This window comes from Dendrobates tinctorius, unplaced genomic scaffold (assembly GCF_039654945.1).
Source record: "Dendrobates tinctorius isolate UK_male_01 unplaced genomic scaffold, ASM3965494v1 ptg000022l, whole genome shotgun sequence".
Taxonomy (NCBI): domain Eukaryota; kingdom Metazoa; phylum Chordata; class Amphibia; order Anura; family Dendrobatidae; genus Dendrobates; species Dendrobates tinctorius.
In genome coordinates this window covers 113,143,117-113,169,486 of record NW_027361690.1, presented here as the reverse complement: position 1 = coordinate 113,169,486, position 26,370 = coordinate 113,143,117, and the positions used below count along the sequence as shown (strand labels likewise).

The 26,370-nt window shown below is 43.2% G+C and overlaps 1 protein-coding gene across 1 annotated transcript in view; it reads left to right on the top strand.

The window, feature by feature from the left end:
* The window catches only part of LOC141084363 (tetraspanin-15-like), a 277,985-nt gene that overhangs the window by 186,892 nt on the left and 64,723 nt on the right, over positions 1 to 26,370 (top strand). The window contains exon 4 of the mRNA XM_073569064.1: positions 2,206 to 2,301. Coding sequence (XP_073425165.1) covers positions 2,206 to 2,301 — 96 coding nt within the window. The remainder of the gene's footprint in view (positions 1 to 2,205; positions 2,302 to 26,370) is intronic.

The following is a 26,370-nucleotide window of genomic DNA, read 5'->3' as shown; positions in this document are numbered from 1 at the left end:
ACAGGTGATCGCGTGGTTAATGGGAGATATGTCACTTGGAGGGATGCTCCCTGCGATGCAACCCGGAGTATTTTGCCTATAGTGTACATGAGCACTAAAGATGTCATTTAGTGCACTGGGTGCGGAATGTACTCCGTTTTGCCTGAAGATATGTGTATGTTCAGGACATGTGGTGAAGTCCTGACCATGTGACCAGCTCATGTGATCCATACCTCACCTATGGGTGTGGTTACAGGGCTATGTAATTAAGGTGTTTGGCACATGTGAGAGAGACTGTGAGGAGGTCTGGCAGAGTGTGGACAGACTTCCATGTGTCCAGGTGGGACACTACAGAGAGTGGTCTGTGTTCCAAGGAAGGAGAAGCCTTCCTGTGTCTGCGGCTGCAGATAGAGCGCTGCTCTGGACATTGCCCTGATCTGTGTGCACAGGACCTGAGGGAACACAGCCCAGCTAAGGACTGTTTATGTGCTGTCTCTGGTTTATGGAGTAATAAACCCTGTGAAATTTTAAAGGAACGTGCCTCATGTTTGACTCCCGCCGCACCTAAGCGAGTCAGAATCCTTACTATATATATATATATATATATATATATATATATATATATATATACAGTATATATGTAATCGATATTATACAGTGTATTACATATTTACAATTTATTACAGTTTTTTGTGTTCTAAAGTTGTATTCCAATAAATAGATATGTTCTACCTAAATATCTTGATTATTGGATCATAGAAATGATGAAATGTCTGGTGTTCACATTGTACTACAATACATTTTTCACTTAAATATAAGCAATATATGTGGGAGTCGGAGTCGGGGAGTTGGTGTCGGAGTCGGTGTAAGGGAAATTGAGGAGTCGGAGTCACAGGTTTGGCTTACCGACTCCACAGCCCTGTGCTCAATGCACCAAGGTTTATATAGTCATTTATTGCTTCCAGGAACATGTTTTATTCGCTTCCCTATAAAGCATCTCTAGGGTCAAGTAGAGCGTTAGTCCCTGTAGCTGGTGGCATCTCTGAGAAGCTGGAAAGGCCGACACTGCTGCTCCTGAAATGTATGTGCTCGACGGAAGGACCGCAGTCCTTTCGGTGCTGAGATTTTTGACTGCATCTTTGAGAAGCTGTCATGTCCATGAGCCAATATTTCTCTCTAAGGCTAAGTGCACACGTAGCAGAAATTTTCTGCTGAAAAACAGGACTCCCTTCCCAGAAACCGCGCGTTTTTTTCGGCATGTTTTTACCGCGATTTTTGCGCGGTTTCTAGACACATGGAAAAAGCCAGAAACGCGGAAAAAAACGCAAAATTAATGAGCATGCTGCGTTTTTTACCGCGATGCGCTTTTTTTTTTTTTCGCGGTAAAAAGCGCATCAATGTGCACAAAAAGTGCTTAATGCATAGAAATGAATGGGAAGCTTCTTTTTCGCGTTTTTCCCGCGGATTTTTTGGCAAATCCGCGGGAAAAAACACGAAAAGAGCACTGTGTGTGAACACAGCCTAACAAGTTCAGCATCCAGTGAAATCTTTGCCATGATAAGTTCCTTCAGTCCTGATAGTTCGGACTTGAAAGTTTAGTGCTCTACTGGGTGTCTCTAATAACATGGTCATTTACAGTTTTTCTCAATATTAGGGCAAGTTTTTCCTTTATCACTTTGAAGCAAACTCTTTTCCATGCATCGGTAATTCTCAGGACTGGGTCTAGATCACCTCGCGCCATGAAAGTTTTGCAGTCCTAAGCAGTGCAGACTCTATCCCTGAAGGACAGAGTAAAAATAGCTGCAAACTTATGAATAATATACGGTAAGCAGACAAATTCAGGATATGACATAATCTCAAGCCTGAGGGTGACTGACGGGTGGGGAGTTTGGGCTTCATTATATTTTGAGAAGAGGGGTTAAGATATCTATACATGGAAAGTATAAGCCCATATGATGAATGGAGCTGTGTGTGTCCACATCACATTGTCTGAATTACTATATATGTTCTGTATTATCGGAAGGAATTGTTAGATGCCGACGGAAGTCATTTTGAAATAATTTTATTTTAGAAGAAAAGATTTTTGTGACATACAAGTGCCCATGTCATCATGATCTTTGTGAACAGTTGCAACCAAGAATAGGGGCGCCATCGGTTATAATTAGTATTACTATCTACAACCTACTCTTGATAAAACATAAATATTAATTTATTTATATTTCACAGATGAAAAAATTTGCACATGCGAATATACTAGCTGGACTGAAACATTATTACGATGACTTGGATTTTAAGAACATTATGGATTTCGTGCAAGAAAAGGTTTGTGGATTCTGCTACGTGTCGCCAAGCTTATTTGCACACACATTTTTATTATATTGTATTGACATGGGAGATGTAAAGATGGTTGTTACTTGAAGGCCACATTTCATCAGTTTTAGAGGTGGAAAATACAATTTATTTTTTCTTTTTTAGACACAGGATTTTTAACATTCTAGATGTGACTAATTCATTAACATTCTATACATTGCAAAACCGCTTTCCTTTAGGAAGAAAAGAACGGTGTCCCCGGTGCCTCCTGTAGGTAGGCAAGCTGTATGCCAATGTCCGTAACTGGTCTGTATATCGGTGGAGTAAGAACTGTTATTCAGATTGCAAAGTATAGTTGTGCTGTTTGTTAGGCAGATCCAAAAATGTGACCTGTCAGTCAGATAACGTGACCTTTCTCAAACATCAGTATTCAAAAGAGAACCGCGAGTATGACCGAGAGGCGCCACTCACCGCAGCAGCCATAGCGCCACTTATCTTTTACATTTTTAGTAGCTTCTGCAATCCGATAATCAGGACAACTTTACTTTACAAATTGACTAGATCTTTTTACTGGCTATGATGGCTTTTTAAGGGCTATGATGTAAATCAATGTCCAGCTCAGTAAAAACCCTTAAAAGATTGCAAGTGATATCAGCCAAGACAAAGATATTCATAATCAGGTTTCTGTGCTCTTTAAGGTCAGACATAGACTTAGATGATAACCAAAGAAATGAGTAATGTGTAAGTGCGCGTTCACTCTGTGGCGCTTTCCCAGACAAAACGCTCCAAGAAAACAAAATGAGCATATACTCTCTAGTAAGTAATTGAGCAATATTAATAGTACATGTAACTAACATAGGGTACGTAGTTAACATTATTTTGATCAAAAAAGCGTAAAAGCCATCTCACCACGACAAGGTGTACGCAATCAGAGCTGTCATAGCCTGAAAAAATGGTAACAATTTTCAAGCTTTCGAGACTACTCAGGTGTCTTCATCAGGCATAGAATATAATAATATAGTGTTTGATGAAGAGACCTGAGTAGTCTCGAAAGCTTGAAAATTGTTACCATTTTTTCAGTTAGCCATTAAAAGGTATCAACCACTGAGGACTCTCAACATTTTTTATTGTTTTTAGAATACAAAACAAAAACAATCATATCAACAGGTTCATATGAAGATACCATATGGCATATTAGCTACTTAAATAGACAATAGTTTAGTTACATGAAAACAAAAAACTCTATACGGTATCAATAGTAGTTTGCAAAAGAAAATTGACAACCTGTTAAACTAAATAACAAGGAGGAGAAGAGAAAAGAGAAGAAATGTTTATAGGGACCATGAGGACCAATCACTAATGCAGACGGAGCATGAACTATGATACCGACATATCAAACATCTTAAAAGGATAATGTAGCAATTATCTTAGCATATTTTGGTACATTGTTGAGGAGAAGGTGGATTCACAATGAAACCATTTTGCGGCCACTTTGTTAGCTGCCTCTTTTGTATGGGCTATCAGGGATTTCATCCAGTGAACTCTTGCCACCTCCCCAAACCATTCCTCTAGCGAAGGCGGGTCTAGAGACTTCCAATGTCGTGGAATTACCACTTTGGTGGCCTGAAGAAGTGCTCGAATAACGAACGATTTCATGAAAGCACTCTTCGACATGGGAAACATAAATAGTGGAATTGCTTCCGAACGTTTAGGGATTGACACCCCTGTCTTTGCTGTATGGACACACTCCCAGAAGGCCGTCAAGGCCGGGCACACCCACCATATATGCAACATCGAACTCACATGGGCCCCACATCGCCAGCACAAGTTGGATACTCCCAGGAACCATTTCTATAAGACTGAAAGAACACGATACCATCTAGATACCATTTTACATCTAGTTTCTTGAACTTTAGTGGCTACATTAGATTTATGAGAGAGAAGGAAACATTTATACCATTGTTCTCTTGTAAAGGTTTGATGGAGCTCCCTTTCTCACGCCTTACAAAAAGGGGGAAGCATTTCCCAATCACTATCCAAATGAAGCTTAAAGATATCGGAGATTGCGTGTACAGGGTTAGTGGGAGCCATACATAGGGATTCAAACGAAGAAAGGAGGCACACCCATTCTAAATGATTGTCAAACGTACAGAAATGCCCTAGATGAATATATTCAAAAGAATATCTCGCTTTCTATGGACGATCACCTAGATAAACTGAGAGGGGAACACTACATTCTCAGGGGGGGCCAAATGATAAAGACGTAAGTGGTTTCTCTTGGAGCTACCCAGAAAAAGACTTGAAAAGACACCGGATGGGAATTTTAAGTTATCTGTTATTGGGGATAACAGTCCTAATGGGTCAATTAGAATTCCCATTATACTGGCAATGTGGATAGTTTTGAGTGTTTGCCTGGAACTAAATGGAATAGAGATGTTATTTTGGGCGAAAATGGGCAAAGTCCATGGTAGAGTGGAAACTAATGTATGACAAGACTCATAGGCCATACGTACCCATAGTTTAGATTCTCTGCAGTGCAGAATATCTAAGATTCTTGCATGGGCGGACGCAAGATAGTATTTTCGGCAGTCCAGCAAACCTATACCACCCAAATCCTTTGGAAGCACCAAAACGGTACTACGAATTCTTGGGTGTCTTGCTGACCCAAACAAAGTGGCTGAATTTACATTGGACCCTCATCCAGAAGGAGGAAGGGATATATATCAGGATAGTTTGTAGTAAATTCAAAAGGCTAGGCAACACAATCATTTTGAGGATGTTAACCCGGCCAAACCTGGAGAACTCTCCACGGTTCCAGAAATTAAGATCCTCTTCCAATCTGGACAAAAATTGGCCAAAGTTCAAGTCAAACAACTCTGATAAATATACCGAAATATGGGTGCCCAAGTAGTTATATCTACTGGCAATGACGGTGCAAAGATATATATTTTTCCTGTATCTAAATAGTAATATTACATATAAAGTAAATAACATGGGGTAGTTAGGTAACATTATTTTTATCAAAAAAGAGTGAAAGTTATCCCACCACGACAAGATATTCCCAACTGGGACAATTCTATCCTGTGTGTACTGTTAAAACTTTGAGGAGTGACTTAAAACTTAGTAATGACTTCGAGAATGATAACATATGGTGGTAGATAGTTTTTCTTCCCTCTGGAAAAAAGCTGGCTATACACATTTGATAGCTATCAGCCGAACAATTGTTTTGCTTATAACTAGTGATGGGCGAACCCCTGGAAGTTCGGGTCCAGTAGGATCGGCCGAACAGTGAAAAAAAGTTTGGTTCAGGTACCAGAACAGTACCCGGACCCCATTCACTTGAATGGGGGCTTGAACATCCAGTGTTTCAGCGAGGCAAACACTGCCTCTGATCGGCTGTAAAATCATTACCGCAAGTCAGAGAGCAGCGGCTCCCGTGTTGTCAGATAACAGCGTGAGCCCGCAGCTGTAATCAGAGGTAAAAAGTTTACTTTCGGTCACTGGCATCGGCTGATTGGACTACTACTCCTATCAGCCTACGCCTGCTGCACTAATAACAGCGAGAGCTGGCAGTAGCTGATGGGAGAATTCATCAGCTGGTGCCTGCACTCTAAATAAATAATTTAAAAAAAACGGCATGGGTTCCCCTGTGTTTTTGATAGTCAGCCAGGAAAAACTGACAGTTGCGGGTTATCAAGGTTGGTTATCAAGGATAGAGGGGTCCTCATGCTGTTTTTTTTAAATGATTTAAATAAAAAATTTAAAAAAATGGCGTGGAGTCCACCCCATTTTTGACAATCAGCCTTGCTAAAGCTGACAGCTGGGGTTTGGTATTCTCAGGTTGCTAATAGGCCATGGACATTAACCCCCAACCTAAAAATAGCAGCCCGCAGCAGCCCAGAAAAAGCGCATCTTTTAGGTGTGCCAATTCTGCCTCTTTGCCCAGCTCTTCCTACTTGTCCTGTGGCGGTGGCAATTGAGGTCCATATTTGAGGGGTTGAGGTCACCTTTGTATTGTCCGGAGACATCAAGCCCATGGCTTAGTAATGGAGAGGCAGGCAAAGCACCAGAATTGACGCATCTAATGCGTCTATTCTGAGTGGCTGCGGGCTGCTATTTGTAGGCTGGGGGGGCAATATTCATGGCCCCTTACCAGTCTAAGAAAACCAGCCCCAACTGTGTGTTTTAGCTTGGCTGGTTGTCAAAATTGGGGGGACCACACCGTTTTTTGTAATTATTTATTTAAATAATTTTTTTAAAAAAACTGCGTGAGAACCCCTATATTCTTGATAGCCAACCTTGCTAAAGCTGAGGGCTGCAACTTGCAGCTGTCAATTTTGCTTGGCTGGTTATCGAAAATACAGGGGAACACATACCGTTTTTATTTTTGTAATTATTTATAGCACAGGCGCCGGCTGATGAATACTGTCATCAGCCGCCGCCTGCACTCGCTGCTATTAGCGCAGCAGGCGTAGGCAGATGGGAGTAGTAGTCCCATCAGCTGACGCCAGTGACCAGAGGTAAACTTTTTACCTCTGTTCACAGCTGCAAGTTCACGCTATCATCTTACAGCATGAAAACCACAGCGCTCTGACTGGTGATATTAATCTCACTACCAATCGAAGCCTCCGGTGTTTCTCGTGCTGTTATGCACATAACAACGTGAGAAACACCTGGTGTTTGGGATAGCCTAACCCGAACAGTAAAACAGACTGCCTGGTGAAGTCTGTGTTCTGGGTCCGTGCACGAACTGTAGGTGTTCGGTATGGACACGGAACTTTACTGTTCGGGTTCACCCATCTCTACTTATAGCTAACTTTTTTCCCGACTCTCCCATACGCAGGAACATATAGAGGTTTTCCTACAAACAAAGTTAATTTTAAAGTTGATTTTAGTCAATACTTCTTGGATAATAATGATTTCCACAATTGGATGTGTTTAAAAAATGTTCCTGTGCTGAGATAATCTTATAAATGTGCCCCTGCTGTGTACTGTGTAATGGCTATGTCTGACCGTACAGGAACTTGGCCTGATCACACCACTGCTTTTGGACAGAGGAGTAAGCAGAAGAGTATACAGATAATACAGCATGGGATTGCAGCTGGTTCTTTCTGTGAGGTAAAACATTTCCCGGACTGTTGTCATAAAATGTTTTACGTCAAATAAAGAATTATTTGTGATCCCTTGCTATAATATCTGTATACTCTCTTGCATCCTCCCCTGCCCAGGAGCTGTGGTATGATCAGACCATATTCCTGTTCGGTCAGACACGACCATTACACAGTATACAGCAGGGGCACATTTATAAGATTATCTCAGCACAGGAACATTTTTTTAAACACATCCAATTGTGGAAATTATTATTCATTTCCAAGATCTATTGATTAAAATGAACTGTGTTGGTGGGACATCTCCGTTAACTCCACCAAGCATTCCTGTATGCTGTTTGAGAGGACCACTTTCAGACTCCTCTAGCAGCTGCTGATCTCCTCTCCGAACAAAAAGACCACCGGATCTTTCGCTCCACCAACATCATCTCCCTGGAAGCTCTCATAGACAGTAGGTGATCTGCAACAAGCTTTCCTACATCCATGATCTTTTTGTTACTACCAAACTTTCCTTCCTCGCCATCACCGAAACCTGGCTCACCCCTTCTGACACAGCCTCTCCTGCTGCACTTTCGTATGGCGGCTTCCACCTTTCTCACACCCCCCGCCCCAGCAGCAAACATGGTGGAGGAGTTGGTTTTCTCCTGTCAGATACCTGCTCCTTCACCCCAATCCCACTGCCACCCTCTGTTACCCTCCCTTCCTTTGAGGTGCACTCTGTGCGCATCTACTCCCCCTCCAACCTCCAACTGGCTGTCATCTACCGCCCCCCAGGGCCAGCCACCACCTTCTTTGACCACTTCACCACCTGGTTACTTCATTTCCTTTCCGCGGACATCCCTACTATCATCATGGGCGACTTCAACATCCCCATTGACACTTCCCTCTCAGCTGCCACTAAACTTCTATCTCTCACTTCCTCCTTCGGCCTCACTCAATGGTCTTCTACAGCCACCCACAAAGATGGCCACACACTGGACCTCATCTTCACCCGCCTCTGCTCCCTATCTAACCTCTCTAACTCACCTCTTCCTCTCTCTGACCACAACCTGCTCACATTCTCTTCCCTCTTCACTCCATGTCTACAATCCCCACCCCACAAACTTTCACACCCTCGCAGGAATCTTAAACACCTTGACCTACACTCATTCTCTGAATCCCTCCTCCCTCTTACAGATATAAGTTCCTTACACAATGCGGATGACGCTGCCGCTCTACATAACACCACAATAGCTGTAGCTTTGGAATCCGCTGCCCCACTTACACATACCAAAACTCGCAAAATCAACAGACAGCCCTGGCACACCAGCCTGACCAAAGAGCTGAGGCGAGCTTCCAGGGCTGCTGAGCGCAGATGGAAAAGATCCCACTCCAACGAGCACTTCATCGCATTCAAACAGTCCCTCACTACTTTCAAGACCACACTCGCCACAGCTAAACAAACCTACTTCTCATCTCTCATATCCTCCCTGTCTCACAACCCTAAACAGTTATTCAACACCTTCAATTCTCTCCTCCGCCCCCCAGCACCTCCTCCCTCCCCACTCATCTCAGCTGAAGACTTTGCCTCATTTTTCAAGCAGAAAATTGATAACATCAGGGACAGTTTTGGTCAACAACCCCCAGAGCCCTTCCTCCCGACTTCCCAGCCCTCCACCTTCAAAACCAACTTCTCCACCATTACAGAAGATCGACTCTCCACTCTACTCTCAAGATCACATCTCACCACCTGTGCACTCGACCCGATCCCATCCCACTTCATCCCAAACCTCACCACAGTCTTCATCCCAACCCTAACCCATCTCTTCAACCTATCACTAACAACTGGTGTTTTCCCCTCAAGCTTTAAACATGCCTCCATCACACCTATCCTCAAAAAGCCCTCTCTTGACCCATCCTCTGTATCTAGCTATCGCCCTATATCACTTCTCCCATACGCCTCCAAGCTACTGGAACAACACGTCTACCTTGAACTGTCCTCCCATCTCTCTTCTTGCTCCCTCTTCGACCGCTTACAATCTGGCTTCCGGTCACACCACTCCACTGAAACTGCCCTTACTAAGGTCACCAATGACCTCTTAACTGCCAAGAGCAAGCGACACTACTCTGTCCTCCTCCTCCTGGACCTGTTGGCTGCCTTTGACACAGTGGACCATTCCCTATTATTACAGACCCTCTCATCCCTCGGCATCACAGACTTGGCCCTCTCCTGGATCTCATCATACCTAACAGACCGGACATTCAGCGTCTCCCACTCACACACCACCTCCTCACCTCGCCCCCTATCTGTCGGAGTCCCACAAGGTTCAGTCCTTGGGCCCCTGCTGTTCTCTATTTACACCTTTGGCCTGGGACAGCTCATAGAATCTCATGGCTTTCAGTATCATCTTTATGCTGATGACACACAGATCTACATCTCTGGACCAGATATCACCTCCCTACTAACCAGAATCCCTCAATGTCTGTCCACTATTTCATCCTTCTTCTCCACTAGATATCTGAAACTCAACATGGACAAAACAGAATTCATCATCTTTCCCCCATCTCACGTGACCCCCCCTACGAACCTATCAATTACAGTAAATGACTGCCCACTCTCCCCAGTCCCACAAGCTCGCTGCCTCGGAGTAATCCTTGACGCTGATCTCTCCTTCAAACCACATATCCAAACCCTTTCCACTTCCTGCCGACTTCAACTCAAAAATATTTCACGCATCCGTTCATTCCTCACCCAAGAATCTGCAAAAACCCTAGTCCATGCCCTCATCATCTCTCGCCTTGACTACTGCAACCTCATGCTCTGTGGCCTCCCCTCAAACACTCTCGCACCCCTCCAATCTATTCTAAACTCTGCTGCCCGACTAATCCACCTGTCCCCCCGCTATTCCCCAGCTTCTCCCCTCTGTCAATCCCTTCACTGGCTCCCAATTGCCCAGAGACTCCATTACAAAACCCTAAGCATGACATACAAAGCCATCCACAACTTGTCTCCTCCCTACATCTGTGACCTCGTCTCCCGGTACTTTCCTGCACGCAACCTCCGATCCTCACAAGATCTCCTTCTCTACTCCCGTCTTATCTCCTCTTCCCACAATCGCATACAAGATTTCTCTCGCGCATCACCCCTACTCTGGAACTCTCTACCACAACATATCAGACTCTCACCTACCATCGAAACCTTCAAAAAGAGCCTGAAGACCCACCTCTTCCGACAAGCCTATAACCTGCAGTAACCACCGATCGACCAAACCGCTGCACGACCAGCTCTACCCTCGCCTACTGTATTATCACCCATCCCTTGAAGATTGTGAGCCCTCGCGGGCAGGGTCCTCTCTCCTCCTGTACCAGTTATGACTTGTATTGTTTAAGATTATTGTACTTGTTTTTATGTATACCGCTCCTCACATGTAAAGCGCCATGGAATAAATGGCGCTAGAACAATAAATAATAATAATAATAATAATCTGCCAATGACCAACTTTGAACTACTGCCTATGGATGCATTAAAATTTCTCCCACCATCTGGATCTGTGCCTTCTATAAGCATTATGTACATGTGTTATATGAGATGGTCAATCCTTAATTTAGCCTACGTTGTCTTAGAGTGGGTAATGTTTTGCAGCCTTGTTGTCGGGTTTCAGACATTTTTAACAATCATACAATATAATAAAAAAAATGAACATTTTATCACCTACTGTGTCCACAGGATAGATGATAAATTTATGATCAGTGAGGGTCTGACTGCTGGGGCACCCACAGATCCTGAAATCAATTGTTCATGCCTCTGTGCACATAGAGTGCAAATGATTGACCAGCACTCTCTAACTTCTGTGGGAGTAATAGTGTTTGATCACCGCAACTGTAGACTCTGAATCCAGATGTGGTCGCCCATGCACACTACCGAACCTCCATTCTCGCAGACCTCCACTGAACATACAGTGGGAAAAATAAGAATTTGATACACTGACGATTTTGCAAGTTTTCCCCACCTACAAAGAATGGAGAGGTCTGTAATTTTTATCGTAGGTACACTTCATCTCTGAGAGACAGAATCTAAAAATAAAAGCCAGAAAATAACATTATTCGATTTTTAAATAATTAAATTGCATTTTATTGCATGAAATAAGTATTTGATCACTTACCAACCAGCAAGAATTCTGTCTCTCACAAACCTGTTAGTTTTTCTTTAAGAAGCCCTCCTACTCTGCACTCATTACCTGTATTAGTTGTACCTGTTTGAGCTCGTTACCTGTATAAAAGATACTTGTCCACACACTCAATCACACGCCAACCTCTCCACCATAGCCAAGACAAAAGAGCTGTCTAAGGACACCATGGACAAAATTGTATACCAGCCCAAGGCTGGGATGGGCTACAGGGTAATAGGCAAGCAGCTTCATGAGAAGGGAACAACTGTTGGCACAATCATTAGAAAATGGAAGAAACACAAAATGACTGTCATTCTTCCTTGGTCTAGGGCTCCATGCAAGATCTTGCCTCTTAGGGTAAGGATGATTCTGAGAAAGGTCTGGAATCTGTCCAGAACTATACAAGAGAACCTGGTTAATGATCTGAAGAGAGCTGGGACCACAGTCTCAAACATTACTGTTAGTATCACACTACGCCGTCATGGATTAAAATCCTGAAGGGCACGCAAGGTCCTCCTGCTCACATCAGCACTTGTCCAGGCCCGTTTGAAGTTTGTCAATGACCATCTAGATGATCCAGAGGCATGGGAGAATGTCATGTGGCCAGATGAGACCAAAATATAACTTTTTGGTATCAACTCCTCTCACTGTGTTTAAGAAATAAGAAAGATGAGTACAACTCCAAGAACACCATCCCAACCGTGAAGCATAGTGGAGGAAATATCTTACTTTTTGGGTTCTTTTCTTCAAAGGGGACAAGATGACTGCACCATATTGAAGGGAAGTTGGATGAGGTCATGTATCGCTAGGTTTTGGCCAACAACCTCCATCTCTCAGTAAGAGCATTAAAATGGGTCTTCTAGCATGGTGATGACCTGAAACACACAGCCAGGGCTCCTTAAGAAGCATTTCAAGGTCCTGGAGTGGCCTAGCCAGTGTCTAGACCTGAACCCAATAGAAAATCTTTGGAGGGAGCTGAAAATCAATGTTTCCCAGCAACAGCCCCAAAACCTGAAAGATCTGGAGAAGATCTGTATGGAGGTGTGGGCCAAAATCCCTGCTGCAATATGTGCAAACTTGGTCAAGAACTGCATGAAACATCTGACCTCTGTAATTACAAACAAAGTTTTCTATACCAAATATCAAGTTCTGTTTTTCTATTGTATCAAATGCTTATTTCATGCAATAAAATGCAAATCAACTATGTAAAAATCATTCAATGTGATTTTCTGGATTTTTTCTGACTCACAGATGAAGTGTACCTAGGATAAAAATTACAGACCTCTCCATTCTTTTTTAAGTGGGAACACTTGCAAAATCGGCAGTGTATGAAATACTTATTTTCCCCACTGTATGTCGATAGGGGATAAATGTTGCTTATGGGGCAAACCCTTTAAGTAAAATATAATACTAATAAAATAAAAATCAAGAACTCACTTCTTACTCAGAAGATCCAAATATACACCTTGATTAATTTAGTTTTGTCACCATAAAATAAAATATTAGATAATAGCCTTTTAACAGTACTCTATTAATAGAAATAGAATATTAATATTGTAAATTCCCCACAAACCGCTTTCCCTTCCAAGGACTGCACTCTTTGTAATTTAGCCTGTACACCTTTAACAAACAGCTTATTAAGTAAAATCTATAGTCTATGCGCAGCATCCCGAACCGTTAATTTACAGCAAAAGCCATGGATAAATAGTGATTTCCTGATAATGCATTCCCGGCGTGAAGCCGTATCCAACACATCCATTCTACATGTCACAAGGTTGCGGCTCTTAAATTAATATTGCTTGTTATGGCATTTCATGCTAGTTATTCTAATGCAAGGCTAGGTCTATCAATCTAGATATACGGGAGCACAGCTTTCAATATGTGACATTGTATAATAAGAGCAAGAATCATGTTGTGGTTATATATAGCATGTAACTTTTAGGGAAGACTGTTGAATTCTACATGTATGTACGGCAAGGTAGCGCAAACTGGCGAACGCAATGAAATCCTAAATGAATGACCTGTCTTGCAATAAACGCTGCAAAAGTGATTTGTAATGTCAGTGGAAGCGACGGTAGGAAACTGCTGCTGGTACCAACCTATTGCACGGTACCACCAGCGGGACACCGTCGCCCCACACACACACACAATACACCGTACGCACCACACGCACTCACACACTCACATGCACTCACACTCACTCATACTCTCACACACACACACTCACTCACACACATTCTCACACACTCACGCAGCCGCTTGTGCGGTACCACCAGCGGAACACCGTCGCACTGCACCTGCGCAAATTCCTGGGCAAAGGCACAGTGAATCATTCGGCTGATCCCGGTGGCAGATGCGCGACATGTCTACAGGCAGAGGAAGCCGGTCACATTAAAGGGGTTTTCCCATGAACGTTCATTTTAAATATTGTCTGTGTCTGACTGTGTGCAGAGCATGCCACATCTCCTGGGCAGTGGAGGAAGCAAAAGACAATACTGACATTACAGCAGGGGTTCACAGAGGATTCATTTTGTGAGGTAAAATATTTCACTGACTGTTTTTAAACAATATTTTACCTCACAAAATGTATCCTCTGCGATCTCCTGCTGTAATGTCAGTATTGTCTTTTGCTTCCTCCCCTGCCCAAGAGCTGTGGTATGTTCTGTACACGGTCAGACACGGGGAGAGGGAGACAGAGCACAGGGGGGAGACAGCTCAAACGGGACAGCACATGAGGGGAGAACACAGCACAGGAAGAAGAGAGACAGCACACAAGGGGGATAGCACATGGGGTAGACAGATCAAAGAAGAGAGCACAGATGGGAGAAGTCAGCACATGGGGAAAGAGAGAGTGGATAGGTGGGTGAGCATATGGGGGGAGAGATTCTTAATGCTGCAAAGCCTGCCCCCATTGTGACATTACCGCCCTCCCGATGCGATAGCATCGGGCCTCCATCTAGTCAGATAATAACTACAGTAGAGGTAGTGCAAATCGCATCTGCAGCTATTCTTCTGAATAGCCAGAAAGCACAACGCTATTTGTGCCTTACACCGCAACAGTGATGCCAGGCCGGCTAATCTAAAGAGGTGCTGCGGATGTCGGGACGCAAGAAGCCGCTCTCAGGGCTCCTGTTCAGCTGACGTGGACAAAGAGATTACTGTTTCTAAAGGGTTAATAGAAAAGATGGTGCAAATCGATTCACAAGACCCAGTATAGCGGCCACATCCGTAATCTGTGGCCATTGGAGCCCTGAGAACCATCTCTTTCCTCTCGGCATACTCAGATCTTCTTTTGATGATCCGGCATTGCGCGACGTCACATTTGCGCCACATCGATACAATGACATCACACTGGACCAGCTAATAGAGATGCGGATGCCAGGAGGTAAGAGATGGTCCTCAGGCCTCCCATCCACTGGCCACAGATTACTAATATGACTGCTATACCAGATCCTGTAATTCAGTTTGCACCATCTTTACTAATAACCCTTTAGTAACTGGGGTCATTGAAAAGTTAAATATTAAGGTTTTTCCCATTGGGTAATCCCTATTTATTAGAAGAGTTCCTTGATAACAAGATGTTCACAAAGTGTCCTCCAGTGGAGACCTCCAGCGATCAGCTGTTATCTCTAAAGAAACCTAGCAGTGCCACCAATGGGGACAATAAGAATGACACAGTGCCCATTCTAATAGATGTGTGGTCAGTATAATGCAGGGTAGAATAGGTCCTCCAAGAAGAAGGATGTTCTTTCTAATGGCTGTCCACTGTGACCAAGAGATGAGGATCTGGTAAACGTCCCTAACTGGGTATATGAAATAGTTTTTCTGTATTGTTGCAATCATCTCGTGGGGATTTGCAAATAGATAGAAAATTTCTCCATCAAAAGACTATTTTAGAAAATTGCATAAATTGCAAGAAATGACAAAACTGTAATATTGAAATTATCTGTATTCTATCAGTAACCTGCGGGGGCTATTTAGAAATAGGTTTGCACAGTGGTCAATCGGAATAGACCAGTAAGCAAACAACACAGCCTGTATTTGCGTCTGCCCGGCGTGGTGCCATGGGAACACAAAACACATTCAATAGATTTAAAAACTCCAATAAAATATCTAAAATAAATGACTCAGACACCGTAGTTGTGGATTAACAATGGCCGCGATGTTTATTTAGGGTGACATTAAAAGGTTCATAATAAATACCAATAAACTAAATAAAATACCATGTACCAATAAATATGAACCACCAATCCACCAGTCCACCCAGATAGCTGGGTGACTTTTCCCTCAAATAAAACATCACGACAGAAAAATACAAAGGGGAGGGGGGGGAATTTCTTATCTTCCTCACAGAGTGAGGATAACTGTCAACAGCCGTTTATTTATTTAAGAATTTTTCCCAGTCATTTCTTAATCCTCCAATCAGATGGGAGGAAAAAGGCGCCAAGAGAACTGGAAAGGACCAATAAATAACAGCTCGTGCCCCCACAGCTTAACATGTGACCTTAACCCTTTCTAAACACTAATCGCCATAAAACGGTGATGAAGAACTTGAAACTATAAAAACCAGCCTTGACAGTGTCTGTGTTCCCATGTGACCCCCCCCCTACATATGATTCGGGGCAGGGCAATCATGGGAACACAAAACACATTCAATAGATTTAAAAACTCCAATAAAATATCTAAAATAAATGACTCGGACACCGTAGTTGTGGATAACAATGGCCGCGATGTTTATTTAGGGTGACATTAAAAGGTTCATAATAAATACCTATAAACTATATAAAATACCATGTACCAATAAATATGAACCACCAATCCACCAGTCCACACAAATAGCTGGGTGACTTACCCCAAACGCCATACCTTAAGGCATGGCCCCCCAAAACAACACAGCCAATGCTCAATCATGGTTTGTAAATCTAAGTTGAAGATATCTAAGCCAATATCTGAAAGGTGAACTGAGTCATTTCTATATAGCCCAGGAGTAAAACCCTCTAAATCCACATGCCTATAGGAAAAACTGTTTAATAATTGCATGAAATGTTCCATATTCTTATTGACCCTCTTCCTAATTTTCTCTAAGAAAGCTAGCCTAGGGCTAGACCATAAAAGTCTGGAGATGATCTCAGAAAAAGCAAATGAAGTGTTGACAAATTTAAGTTGTAAAAATGAGATATCATTCCACATCTCGGCCATAAGGTCAAGAGATTTGCTTTTTCCGACATCGTTACCACCGAGATGTATTATCACTAAGTCAGGATGAGGCAAACTTAGTAAAAGATTCAATAATTCAGAGACAAAATTCTTCCATCTCATTCCTCTGATAATGTGCCAAAATATTCTGACTTGCGAGGTGCTAAATGACAAATTCTCAGAGTAGGACCTCTGGCTGGCTCTCTTCCTAGCCCAGAATATGAAAGAATGTCCAACTATCCAAACATAACTCTGCTCTGAAAGAAAATACAATAGTTTAACACTGGTAAAGATTTTGACGAACATACAATTTAAAGCGACTCTATTCCCATCTGCCCAAACGTTTGATCTTCTCATCCTTAAAACCGGATCTGGCCGCTTCTGTTGCGGCCCCGATTCTAAAAGAATGCGAAGATATCTTCAGATGGCTTAAACTCAGCTTAACTAAGCATTTTTTTTAAAATAGAGTTGAATTGAAAGATGGTGACTGGTTCTCCATTAAAATGAATAAACAGAGAGCCGGAATAGGCTGGCCTTAAGTGTAACCAATTCACAACTTTGAAAAACGGACAGATGGAAGTATTGGAAATAGAATTAAGGCGAATGGAAGAACCTCTCCCTAGCTGGTCTGTTTTGGATTTCCCTATAAATATAATTACATGGGAATCCTCATTAATGACATCAGAGCACATTAAGCCAGAAGGTTCCGATTTCTTGGCCGAAACGACTTCGCTCACCCTAAGCGCTGCAAAAAAAGCTAAACAAAAAGCTGTGGTAAAAAGACAGGATTCAAAATAATTGAGACAAACAGACTCCCAGACATTACATAAATCATTAAGCAGTTGAAAAGAGATAGGTCTTCTTTCGCCACATTTAAATGTACCTTTTTTGAAACCCTTCAGAAATTGCCTAACCGGAAAATAACTGGATAACGGATTCCCTCCGTATAATTTCAGAAAAAATGACACACCTGAAATATGCTTAGAAAGAGCCGAGTACGAAAAACCTTTCTCGAACAAATATTCTGCAAATTTAATAGCTGACCCCGAGGAAGTGTTAGTAGATGAAAAACCAAAGGTGGTACAGAAAGAAACCCAAAGCTGCCATGCGGCTAAGTAATTAGCCCATGTTCTATCCGCCAGCGACTGCCTTATAAAACTGGCTGACGGCCCTGAATATAATCCCAGAGATAAGGAGGGTAAGACGTCGGTTCCAACTCTGCCTCTGGAGCCAATTGTCGAAAGAGAGACCACTGTCGATGACAAATAGAATTACAGATTAGTGAATTGTCACTGACTCCCAACCTTGCCTTCAGCCAGGTATTATAATTTAAACAATGTAAGACCAGGTATCTGAGGATTTTAGCACAAAGTCTATTTTTAGAGGAAAGGGTGTTAACAGCAAATAAAAAACCCTGGCAATCTGATAGAAATAATAATCTTTTATTTTTTAAGAGGTGTCCCCATAAAACAATGCAAGAGAGCAAAGAAAAAAGATCCAAGAATAATTTGTCGTCAGTTAGTTTGTGAGAAACCCAATTAGCAGGCCAAGACTGGAATACCCAATGCGAAAAACAGATGGCGCCAAAAGCTAGATTTACATCTGAGTGAAACAGATAGGGAACAGAATCAGATAACTGAAACGGAGACTGAAAATATGATCTACTGTTAAACTTAGCAAGAAATTCCAACCAAATTTTAATATCTGCCTTCATTTCAGAAGTAACCCTTACATGACAGAAGGGAGATTTCAACCCTTTCGTAGCATCATATAGTCTTCGAGAAAAAACCCTCCCCATGGGCAAAACTCTCAAGGCAAAGTTCAAAGATCCTAACAGAGATTGAAGTTCCTTCAAAATAATTTTCTCTTTTTTGAGTATAAGAACCATAGAATTCTGAAGTTTTAAGATTTTTTCCATAGGTAATCTGCACTCCATAGATGAAGAATCTCGAGCGATACCTAAGAATTCAAGACACTTGGTGGGGGAGACTGTCTTTTCGAGAGCTATGGGAATACCAAATTCACTGCAAACTGAACTAAACGTATCAAGAAGACCTTGACATGTATCTGAGTTAGGAGGACCGATAAAAAGGAAATCATCCAAATAATGGAGGATGCCTCCTTTATCAAATTTAGATTGGACTACCCACTGTAAAAAGGAAGAGAATGACTCAAAATAGAAACATGAGAGAGAAAATCCCATGGGAAGACATTTGTCAAAGAAAAATTTGTTATTGAAGAAAAAACCCAAAGAGTTGAAGCCGGAAGGGTTGACAGGTAATAGGCGAAAAGCTAATTGGATATCTGATTTGGATAAAAGGGAATCTTTCCCAAATAATCTCAATAAATCCAGGGCGGTGTCAAAAGATGTGTAGTGTACAGAGACCAAAGACTTGTCCACCTCATCGTTCAAGGGTGATCCATAAGGGTATGAAAGATGATGAATAAGTCTAAAGGATCCAGGCTCTTTTTTGGGGACAATACCAAGAGGAGAAATGCGGAAATTGGTAAAAGGAGGATGATCAAAAGGGCCCGCGACTCTGCCCAATTTAAGTTCTTTAGATATTCTGGATTCAACTACTTTAGGGAAATCATGAACAGATGGTAAATTTTTTATAAAAGTGCAACCAATACCTTTGAAAATGGGAATATGAAAGCCAACAGAGAAACCTGTTAACAATAGATCTTTAATCGTTATGTCTGGGTAAATGTTTAGCCACGGTAGTATTCTTTCCCAAATCACCGGAGTCGGAGCTCTTAAGAAAAATATCCTTGCCGGATCCTTGCTGGGAAGCCATACCTGATTTCTTAAAATATTTGATTAGTGGATGAGCACCCCCGAAAAAGGAGCATTCATGTCTGAATCGACAATTATGTGACCATTTGCAAGCAGATTCGTTGAATGCAAAGCAGAAACCTTTCTTAGAGGCTGGAGCTGTAGGTTGTCTTACAAAATTATGCCTCTGAGGGAGCATCATATTCAACCACAATCCGACATCTTTTACCCCCCACGAGACATTAAAATGGACGGCTAGTTTTTGACGAAACGCTTCGTCATAATTCAGCCATGCTACACCTCCAAAATTTCTATATGCTTCCAGTACAATGTCGATGTGCTGGAACAAACGGCAGCAAAGTTGAGGGCTTTTTTCCCCAAGGACAGCGGCATAAATCAAAAAAGCCCGCAACCAATTATTAAATGACTTGACCTATCCTTGCGCTTTTCAAATTTAGGATGTTGGTCTTTTTGAGAAGGGAGAAGAGAGAATAAATCCACATATCTCCCATTCCAAATGTTCTCTTTGACTGAGGCAAGTAAATGAAACCCCGAAGGTGAGAGTTCACAAGTCACGGCCTCTTTCAAAAGGGACTGTGGGACACCCGCATGTAAAGGGTTAACACTATGTGTCTGATTAGCAACATTAATATGGTTGGCTCTATTAACAGACACCAACGCCTCGGACACCAAAGAGCTTATTAGGGATCTTAAATCATTCTGAGACACAGACAGGGGCACATTGATGTTCTCACCCCGTCCATGGATAGAAGGGTCCTGAACTTGAGGAGAGCTCCCGCTCAAGCCCACTGGCGGGGGCAAATGGAGCTGCAGTGGAAACTGGCCAGCCGATATGTCTTCATTCTCCGAGTCTGAGGACCTCCAGGCTTGGGAAGGAGCTGAGGCTGCAGATGCTTCAGGATGCCAGGCGCCGGAGCTGCAGCCAGCAATTGGAGCTGCTGTATCCCGAGCCACCTCAGCGCTTTTACGGCTGAAGCAGGTCGCGGTTGAGCCAGCATGAGAATCAGCTGGAGGATGCACTGGCTTGTGACGTCGCTGAGAATCCCGCGATATACTGCGGGAAACCCGGGTAGTTGTCATCTTCTCGCGGACCTCCCGGGCTCGGCATCCGGGCAGATCTGACGTGGAGGGTGGCGAGTAAGGGATCCTGGGGTGGCGCTTCCTCCTGGACCCGGAACGGCTAGATGCTTCAGCTGAGGTAAGGACTGCCGGCAGGCTCGGGAGCGTAGGGACGGGAGCCGGAGCAGAAACTTCGCCCGCTGCTAGGGCAGGTTCTATAGCCAAGCAGCTCCGCATCCACTCTGCTCCATCCTCTTCACCGGCCCGCTGGATCAATTTCTGAAGAAGGCTGTCCATTGTTGACGCGGAGTCGGAATTTCTTATCTTCCTCACAGAGTGAGGATAACTGTCAACGGCCGTTTATTTATTTAAGAATTTTTCCTGGTCATTTCTTAATCCTCCAATCAGATGGGAGGAAAAAGGCACCAAGAGAACTGGAAAGGACCAATAAATAACAGCTCGTGCCCCCACAGCTTAACATGTGACCTTAACCCTTTCTAAACACTAATCGCCATAAAACGGTGATAAAGAACTTGAAACTATAAAAACCAGCCTTGACAGTGTCTGTGTTCCCATGTGACCCCCCTACATATGATTCGGGGGAAGGCAATCATTATCTGATCTCTTCTGCAGCCAAACAAAACTAGGACAAAAAATAGTCTTTTATATGGGAACTTACGTTTGTGCTGTTTTCTCACTTTACTGTGTATATTTATGGTATATCCTCATGGGTCTGCACCCTATCATGACCTTGATTCTCTGAGCCAGGATGGCTTCCACGGAACCTACTGATTATACATTCATGACATATCCTATGTATATACTGCACATGTCTAAAATGCCTATTAAATACTTTTAAATATGGCTTTAAAGTTTGTTGTTATCTTTTTTTTATTCCTAGGCTTTAAAATGATTGCTCTTAGTGAATATGGCTTTTTATGGAAAATGAAAAAATAAATGGCTAAGTAAATGGAGGCATAGATGAAATATACTTACCACAGGAGATGGATTATACATATCACAGGACTTTATTAAAATCTGCATAGTCATGACGAATGGTTTTAGCGGATTGCAGTGTTGCTTTTATCTGGATTTTTATAGACAATCACGGAAAATTAAAGGGAATCTGTCCGCAGGTTTTGGCTATGTAATCTAAGGGTCCCGTCTCACTAAACGATGCACCAGCGATCCCGACAACGATACGACCTGGTCAGGATCACTGGTGCCTCGCTACATGATCGCTGGTGAGCTGTCAAACAGGCAGATTTCACCAGCGATCAGGACCAGCGAGGACGCTGGTATCCAAGGTAAATATCGGGTAACTAAGCGCGCGCGTCTCTTAGTTACCTGCTGTGTACCTTGGATACGAGCTCTCAGCACCAGCACGCAGGTATCCAAGGTACACAGCGGGTAACTAAGCGACGCGCGCACTTAGTTACCCGATATTTACCTTGGATACCAGTTCCCAGCGTCTGCTTACAACGCTGGGAGCTCGCTGATCGTTGGTCTCCCGCTGCCACACGCAGCGATGCACACTGGCCAGCGGGAGACCAATGACCAAAAAGTGGCCCAGGACATTAGAGCACGATCAGCGATACCTGGTGGGGGGGGGGGCGGTCGCTGATGCATGTCACACACAGCGATCTCACTGGCGAGATCACTGTTGCATCACAAAATCAGCGATCTCGCTGTGTGTGATGGGGCCTTAAGGCTCTCATGGGGTCGGGGTTAAAACACTGAATTCAGCGATGAGTCACTCATCAGGATATGTGCTGTGGTTTACTTACAATGAGGATTTTATCACTCGGACATTATCATTGCCCTGACTAGCTGCCTCATGCCAAATCATCCAACCAAGCCCCCTCCTCTGATAAGCAGCTCACTGTCAATAGACAATGTACTCAACTTCTTCAGCGATGCTCTAGGAGTGCTGAACGCTTATGGAGGAAAACTCGCACACCAGAAGACTTCATCCACTTCAAATTTATGTTTAGAACCTATAATTCTGCCCTTCACCTTGAGAAACAGACCTACTTCACCATCCTGATCTCCTCACTATCCAACAACCCCAAGAAACTTTTTGACACCTTTCACTCCCTCCTCAGGCCGACAGTAAAAACCCCTATCACAGACATTTGTGCTGATGACTTGGCCTCCCACTTTATAGAGAAAATAAATAATATCTGTCAGGAAATCAGCTCCCAGCCACTTAGTGCAGTGACTTCCATCCCTCCCTGCATTTCCCTTGGCTCACTCTCCACATTTGATCCCATCACAGAAGATGAAGTCTCCAGGCTCCTCTCTTGTTCTTGTCTGACTACATACACTGCTGACCCCATTCCATCACATCTCCTCCAGTCTCTCTCTCCAGTCGTCACAACTCACCTAATTACAATCTTTAATCTCACCTTCCCCTTGGGTATTTTCCCCTCCTCCTTCAAACACTCTATCATTACTCCATTATTAAAGAAACCTGCTCTCGACCCATCCTGCACAAACAACTACAGACCAGTCTCCATTCTCCCCTTCATCTCTAAACTCTTGGAGCGTCTGGTTTACTCCCGCCTTACCCGTTACCTCTCCACTCACTCCTTCCTAGACCCATCACAGTCCGGTTTCCGTCCCCTACATTCGACAGAAACTGCACTCAGCAAAGTGACCAACAACCTTCTGACAGCAAAATGTAACGAAAACCACTCTCTGCTCATTCTCCTTGACCTTTCTGCAGCTTTCGACACTGTTGACCACCATCTCCTACTGTCTAGGCTCCAGTCACTAGGCATTAAGGACACTGTGCTCTCCTGGTTCTCTTCCTATCCCTCTGACCACTCCTTCAGCATCTTGTTCGCTGGCTCCACTTCCTCTCCTCTTCCTCTCGCTGTCGGTGTACCTCAGGGCTCAGTCCTTGTCCCCCTTCTCTCTCTCTACACGGCCCCAATTGGACAGACCATCAGCAGATTTGGCTTTCAGTACCATATCTATGCTGATGACACACAACTATACACGTCATCCCCTGACCTTACCCCCGCTGTACTACAGAATGCCAGTGATTGTCTCTCTGCAGTCTCCAACATCATGTCCTCTCTCTATCTGAAACTCAACTTTTCCAAAACTGAACTTTTTCTACTTCCGCCTTCTACCAACCTCCCTAAATCTGACATTTCCCTCTCCGTGGGTTGCACCATAATAACACCCTGGCAGCAGGCGCGCTGTCTGGTTGTTATGTTTGATACCAATCTCTCCTTCACCTCACATATAAAATCTCTTGCTGCTTACACCTAAAGAACATCTCTAGAATCCGCCCTTTTTTCACTATGGAAACAACAAAAACCCTCACTGTCGCCCTGATCCACTCCCGCCTGGACTACTGTAATGCTCTATTAATTGGCCTCCCCATCACTCAACTTTCCGCTCTCCAGTCCATCCTTAATGCAGCAGCCAGGGTCATCCATCTGGCTAATTGGTACTCGGACGCGTCCGCTCTTCGCCAGTCGTTACACTGGCTGCCCATTCATTATAGGATCCAATTCAAAGTACTTGTTCTCACCCACAAAGCTCTCCACAGTGCGGCACCCCATTACATCTTCTCCCTCATTTCTGTCTATCGGCCTAACCTACCTCTGCGCTGTGCAAACGACTTTCGACTAACCTCTGCACTAATCTACACCCCCCATTCAAGACTCCAAGACTTCTCCCGTGCTGCACCAATCCTCTGGAATGCTCTACCCCAAGAAATTAGGACCAGCCACAACTTGCACAGTTTTAGGCCCTCCCTCAAAGCACATTTGTTCAGAGCGGCCTATCACATACCATAATCATTCATTTTATGTGTAAGTGTGCGGGAGTAGCCCATTCACTATCTCTGTCTATCCCTCACTCCCTCGAGATGGCTGGACCATCATTGTAAATACATAATTGTAAATACACACCTGTACTTTGTATCTCCCCCACCTCATTGTAGATTGTAAGCTCTCACAAGCAGGGTCGTCTTATTTTGCTTTATTCACTGTATTATTGTTAAAGTTGTTACTTTTGATTGTTGTGTTTGAAACTGTTAAATTGTAAAGCGCTGTGGAATATGTTGACGCTATATAAATAAAGATTATTGTTATTATTATTAATGTACATACAGAGCCTGGTGTGGGCGGGGTTAGCTTTCTCAGCTCTGCTACATTCTACATCTAAGAAGTTTGATTGTATCACAACTTCTGCACCCAGTAATCTAAGTGATACATTGTTGGAATTGGGGTCTTTTTTCTTGTTTGAAGGCACATAAATGCAGCAATGAAGCCCTCAAAAACTTCCCAATGAAAAAAGATAAAGCTTGAGTAGGAACCTGAAGATTTGCCAAGAAATGTGTCAATAAAATTGGTTGTTCACCACTAGGCTAGAACAAAGAGTCCAGGGAATCTCAGATTTTCACCTTTTGTCCATTTATACGAAGCTTGGACTTTTCTGCAATGAGTTCCTGAGTTGAAATTCTCGGAATAGTCTAGAGCCATGCTATATATTCCAATACATGAATCCAACAGAAAGTGGATGAAAGCAACCAGAAAAATAAACCAAGTGGTGGTAAATGTGAGGCGCTAAAGAAAACAGGAAAATTAACATAATTGTGCCAGAGATGAGGTAGAAAAGGAACCAGAAGATCAAACCAGAAACTGATGTCTGGAGAACAATTGCCCCAAGAAGGCAGGCAGAGGCGAAACGTGAGACTGGCCATTAAAGAGGTTTTTACCATTCAACTTATTAAATAATTTATCCTTACCATGATAAAAGTAATAAGCTCAGCTGGTTATCACCCTCCGCAATGTTTTAGCCGCTCTTCCAGTGATTGTGTGCAGGCATGTCACGTCAACAGCACTGCAGTCAATCACTGGGCTCTGCGGCTGCTGGCACTTCCCTATCCTGTGCCATTTATATAATGCTGGTGTCTTTTCATGCGGCAGATGGACCTTCAGCAGTTCCCTGGAACCAAGACCTATAAGGCACTACTGCCCCTGCACATAATTAAGCCCCCAATTACAAGCCAACAATTGAATGGGGATTAGAGTCCAAAAAGTAAAGTGAAAAAGGAAAGCTCTCAGCACAGGATATGGACAAAAGATGGGCTATAACTCAGGCCAAAAATTTGGAGGCAAAATTAAAGGAAATCTCTCACCATGTTTTTCCTAGCCGATCTGAGAGGCAGTATGATGTAGGGGCAAAAACTCTGATTCCAGCTATATGTCACTTACTGGGCTGCTTGTTGTAGTTTTGACAACAATTACAGTTTTATTACCATCATTTTTATCACTAGAGGAATAGTAAACCTGTTGCCATGTGGTCCTCCATATTCATGAACGCTGTATAACCCCGCACCTAGCAGTGATTGGAAGTTTTCTGTCCTTGCACAGTGTACACAAAAACTGCCAATCAGTGGTGTGGGCGGGGTTACACAGAGCTCAGCATTCAGAGAACTGCTAGATCTGCAGCAGAGAAGTAAGTGATTTTATCAAAACTTCAGCAAGCAACCCAGTAAGTGATACATCACTTGAATCAGGGTCTCAGATTCCCTTTTAACACTGAATTGCAATAAAATGAACAGATGTCCAAAATCTCGACTTTACAATTATTGGCATGTGTACTGTATAGGCAGCAGACGAATCCAATAAATACAAAATTTGACCTGATCAGCACTAATTACATAGTACAACCAGACAATAGATGAGGGTACATTTCTGAGGATTTATTTTCCATAGACGCAGTGATGGCAATGTACCGTCATGATGAT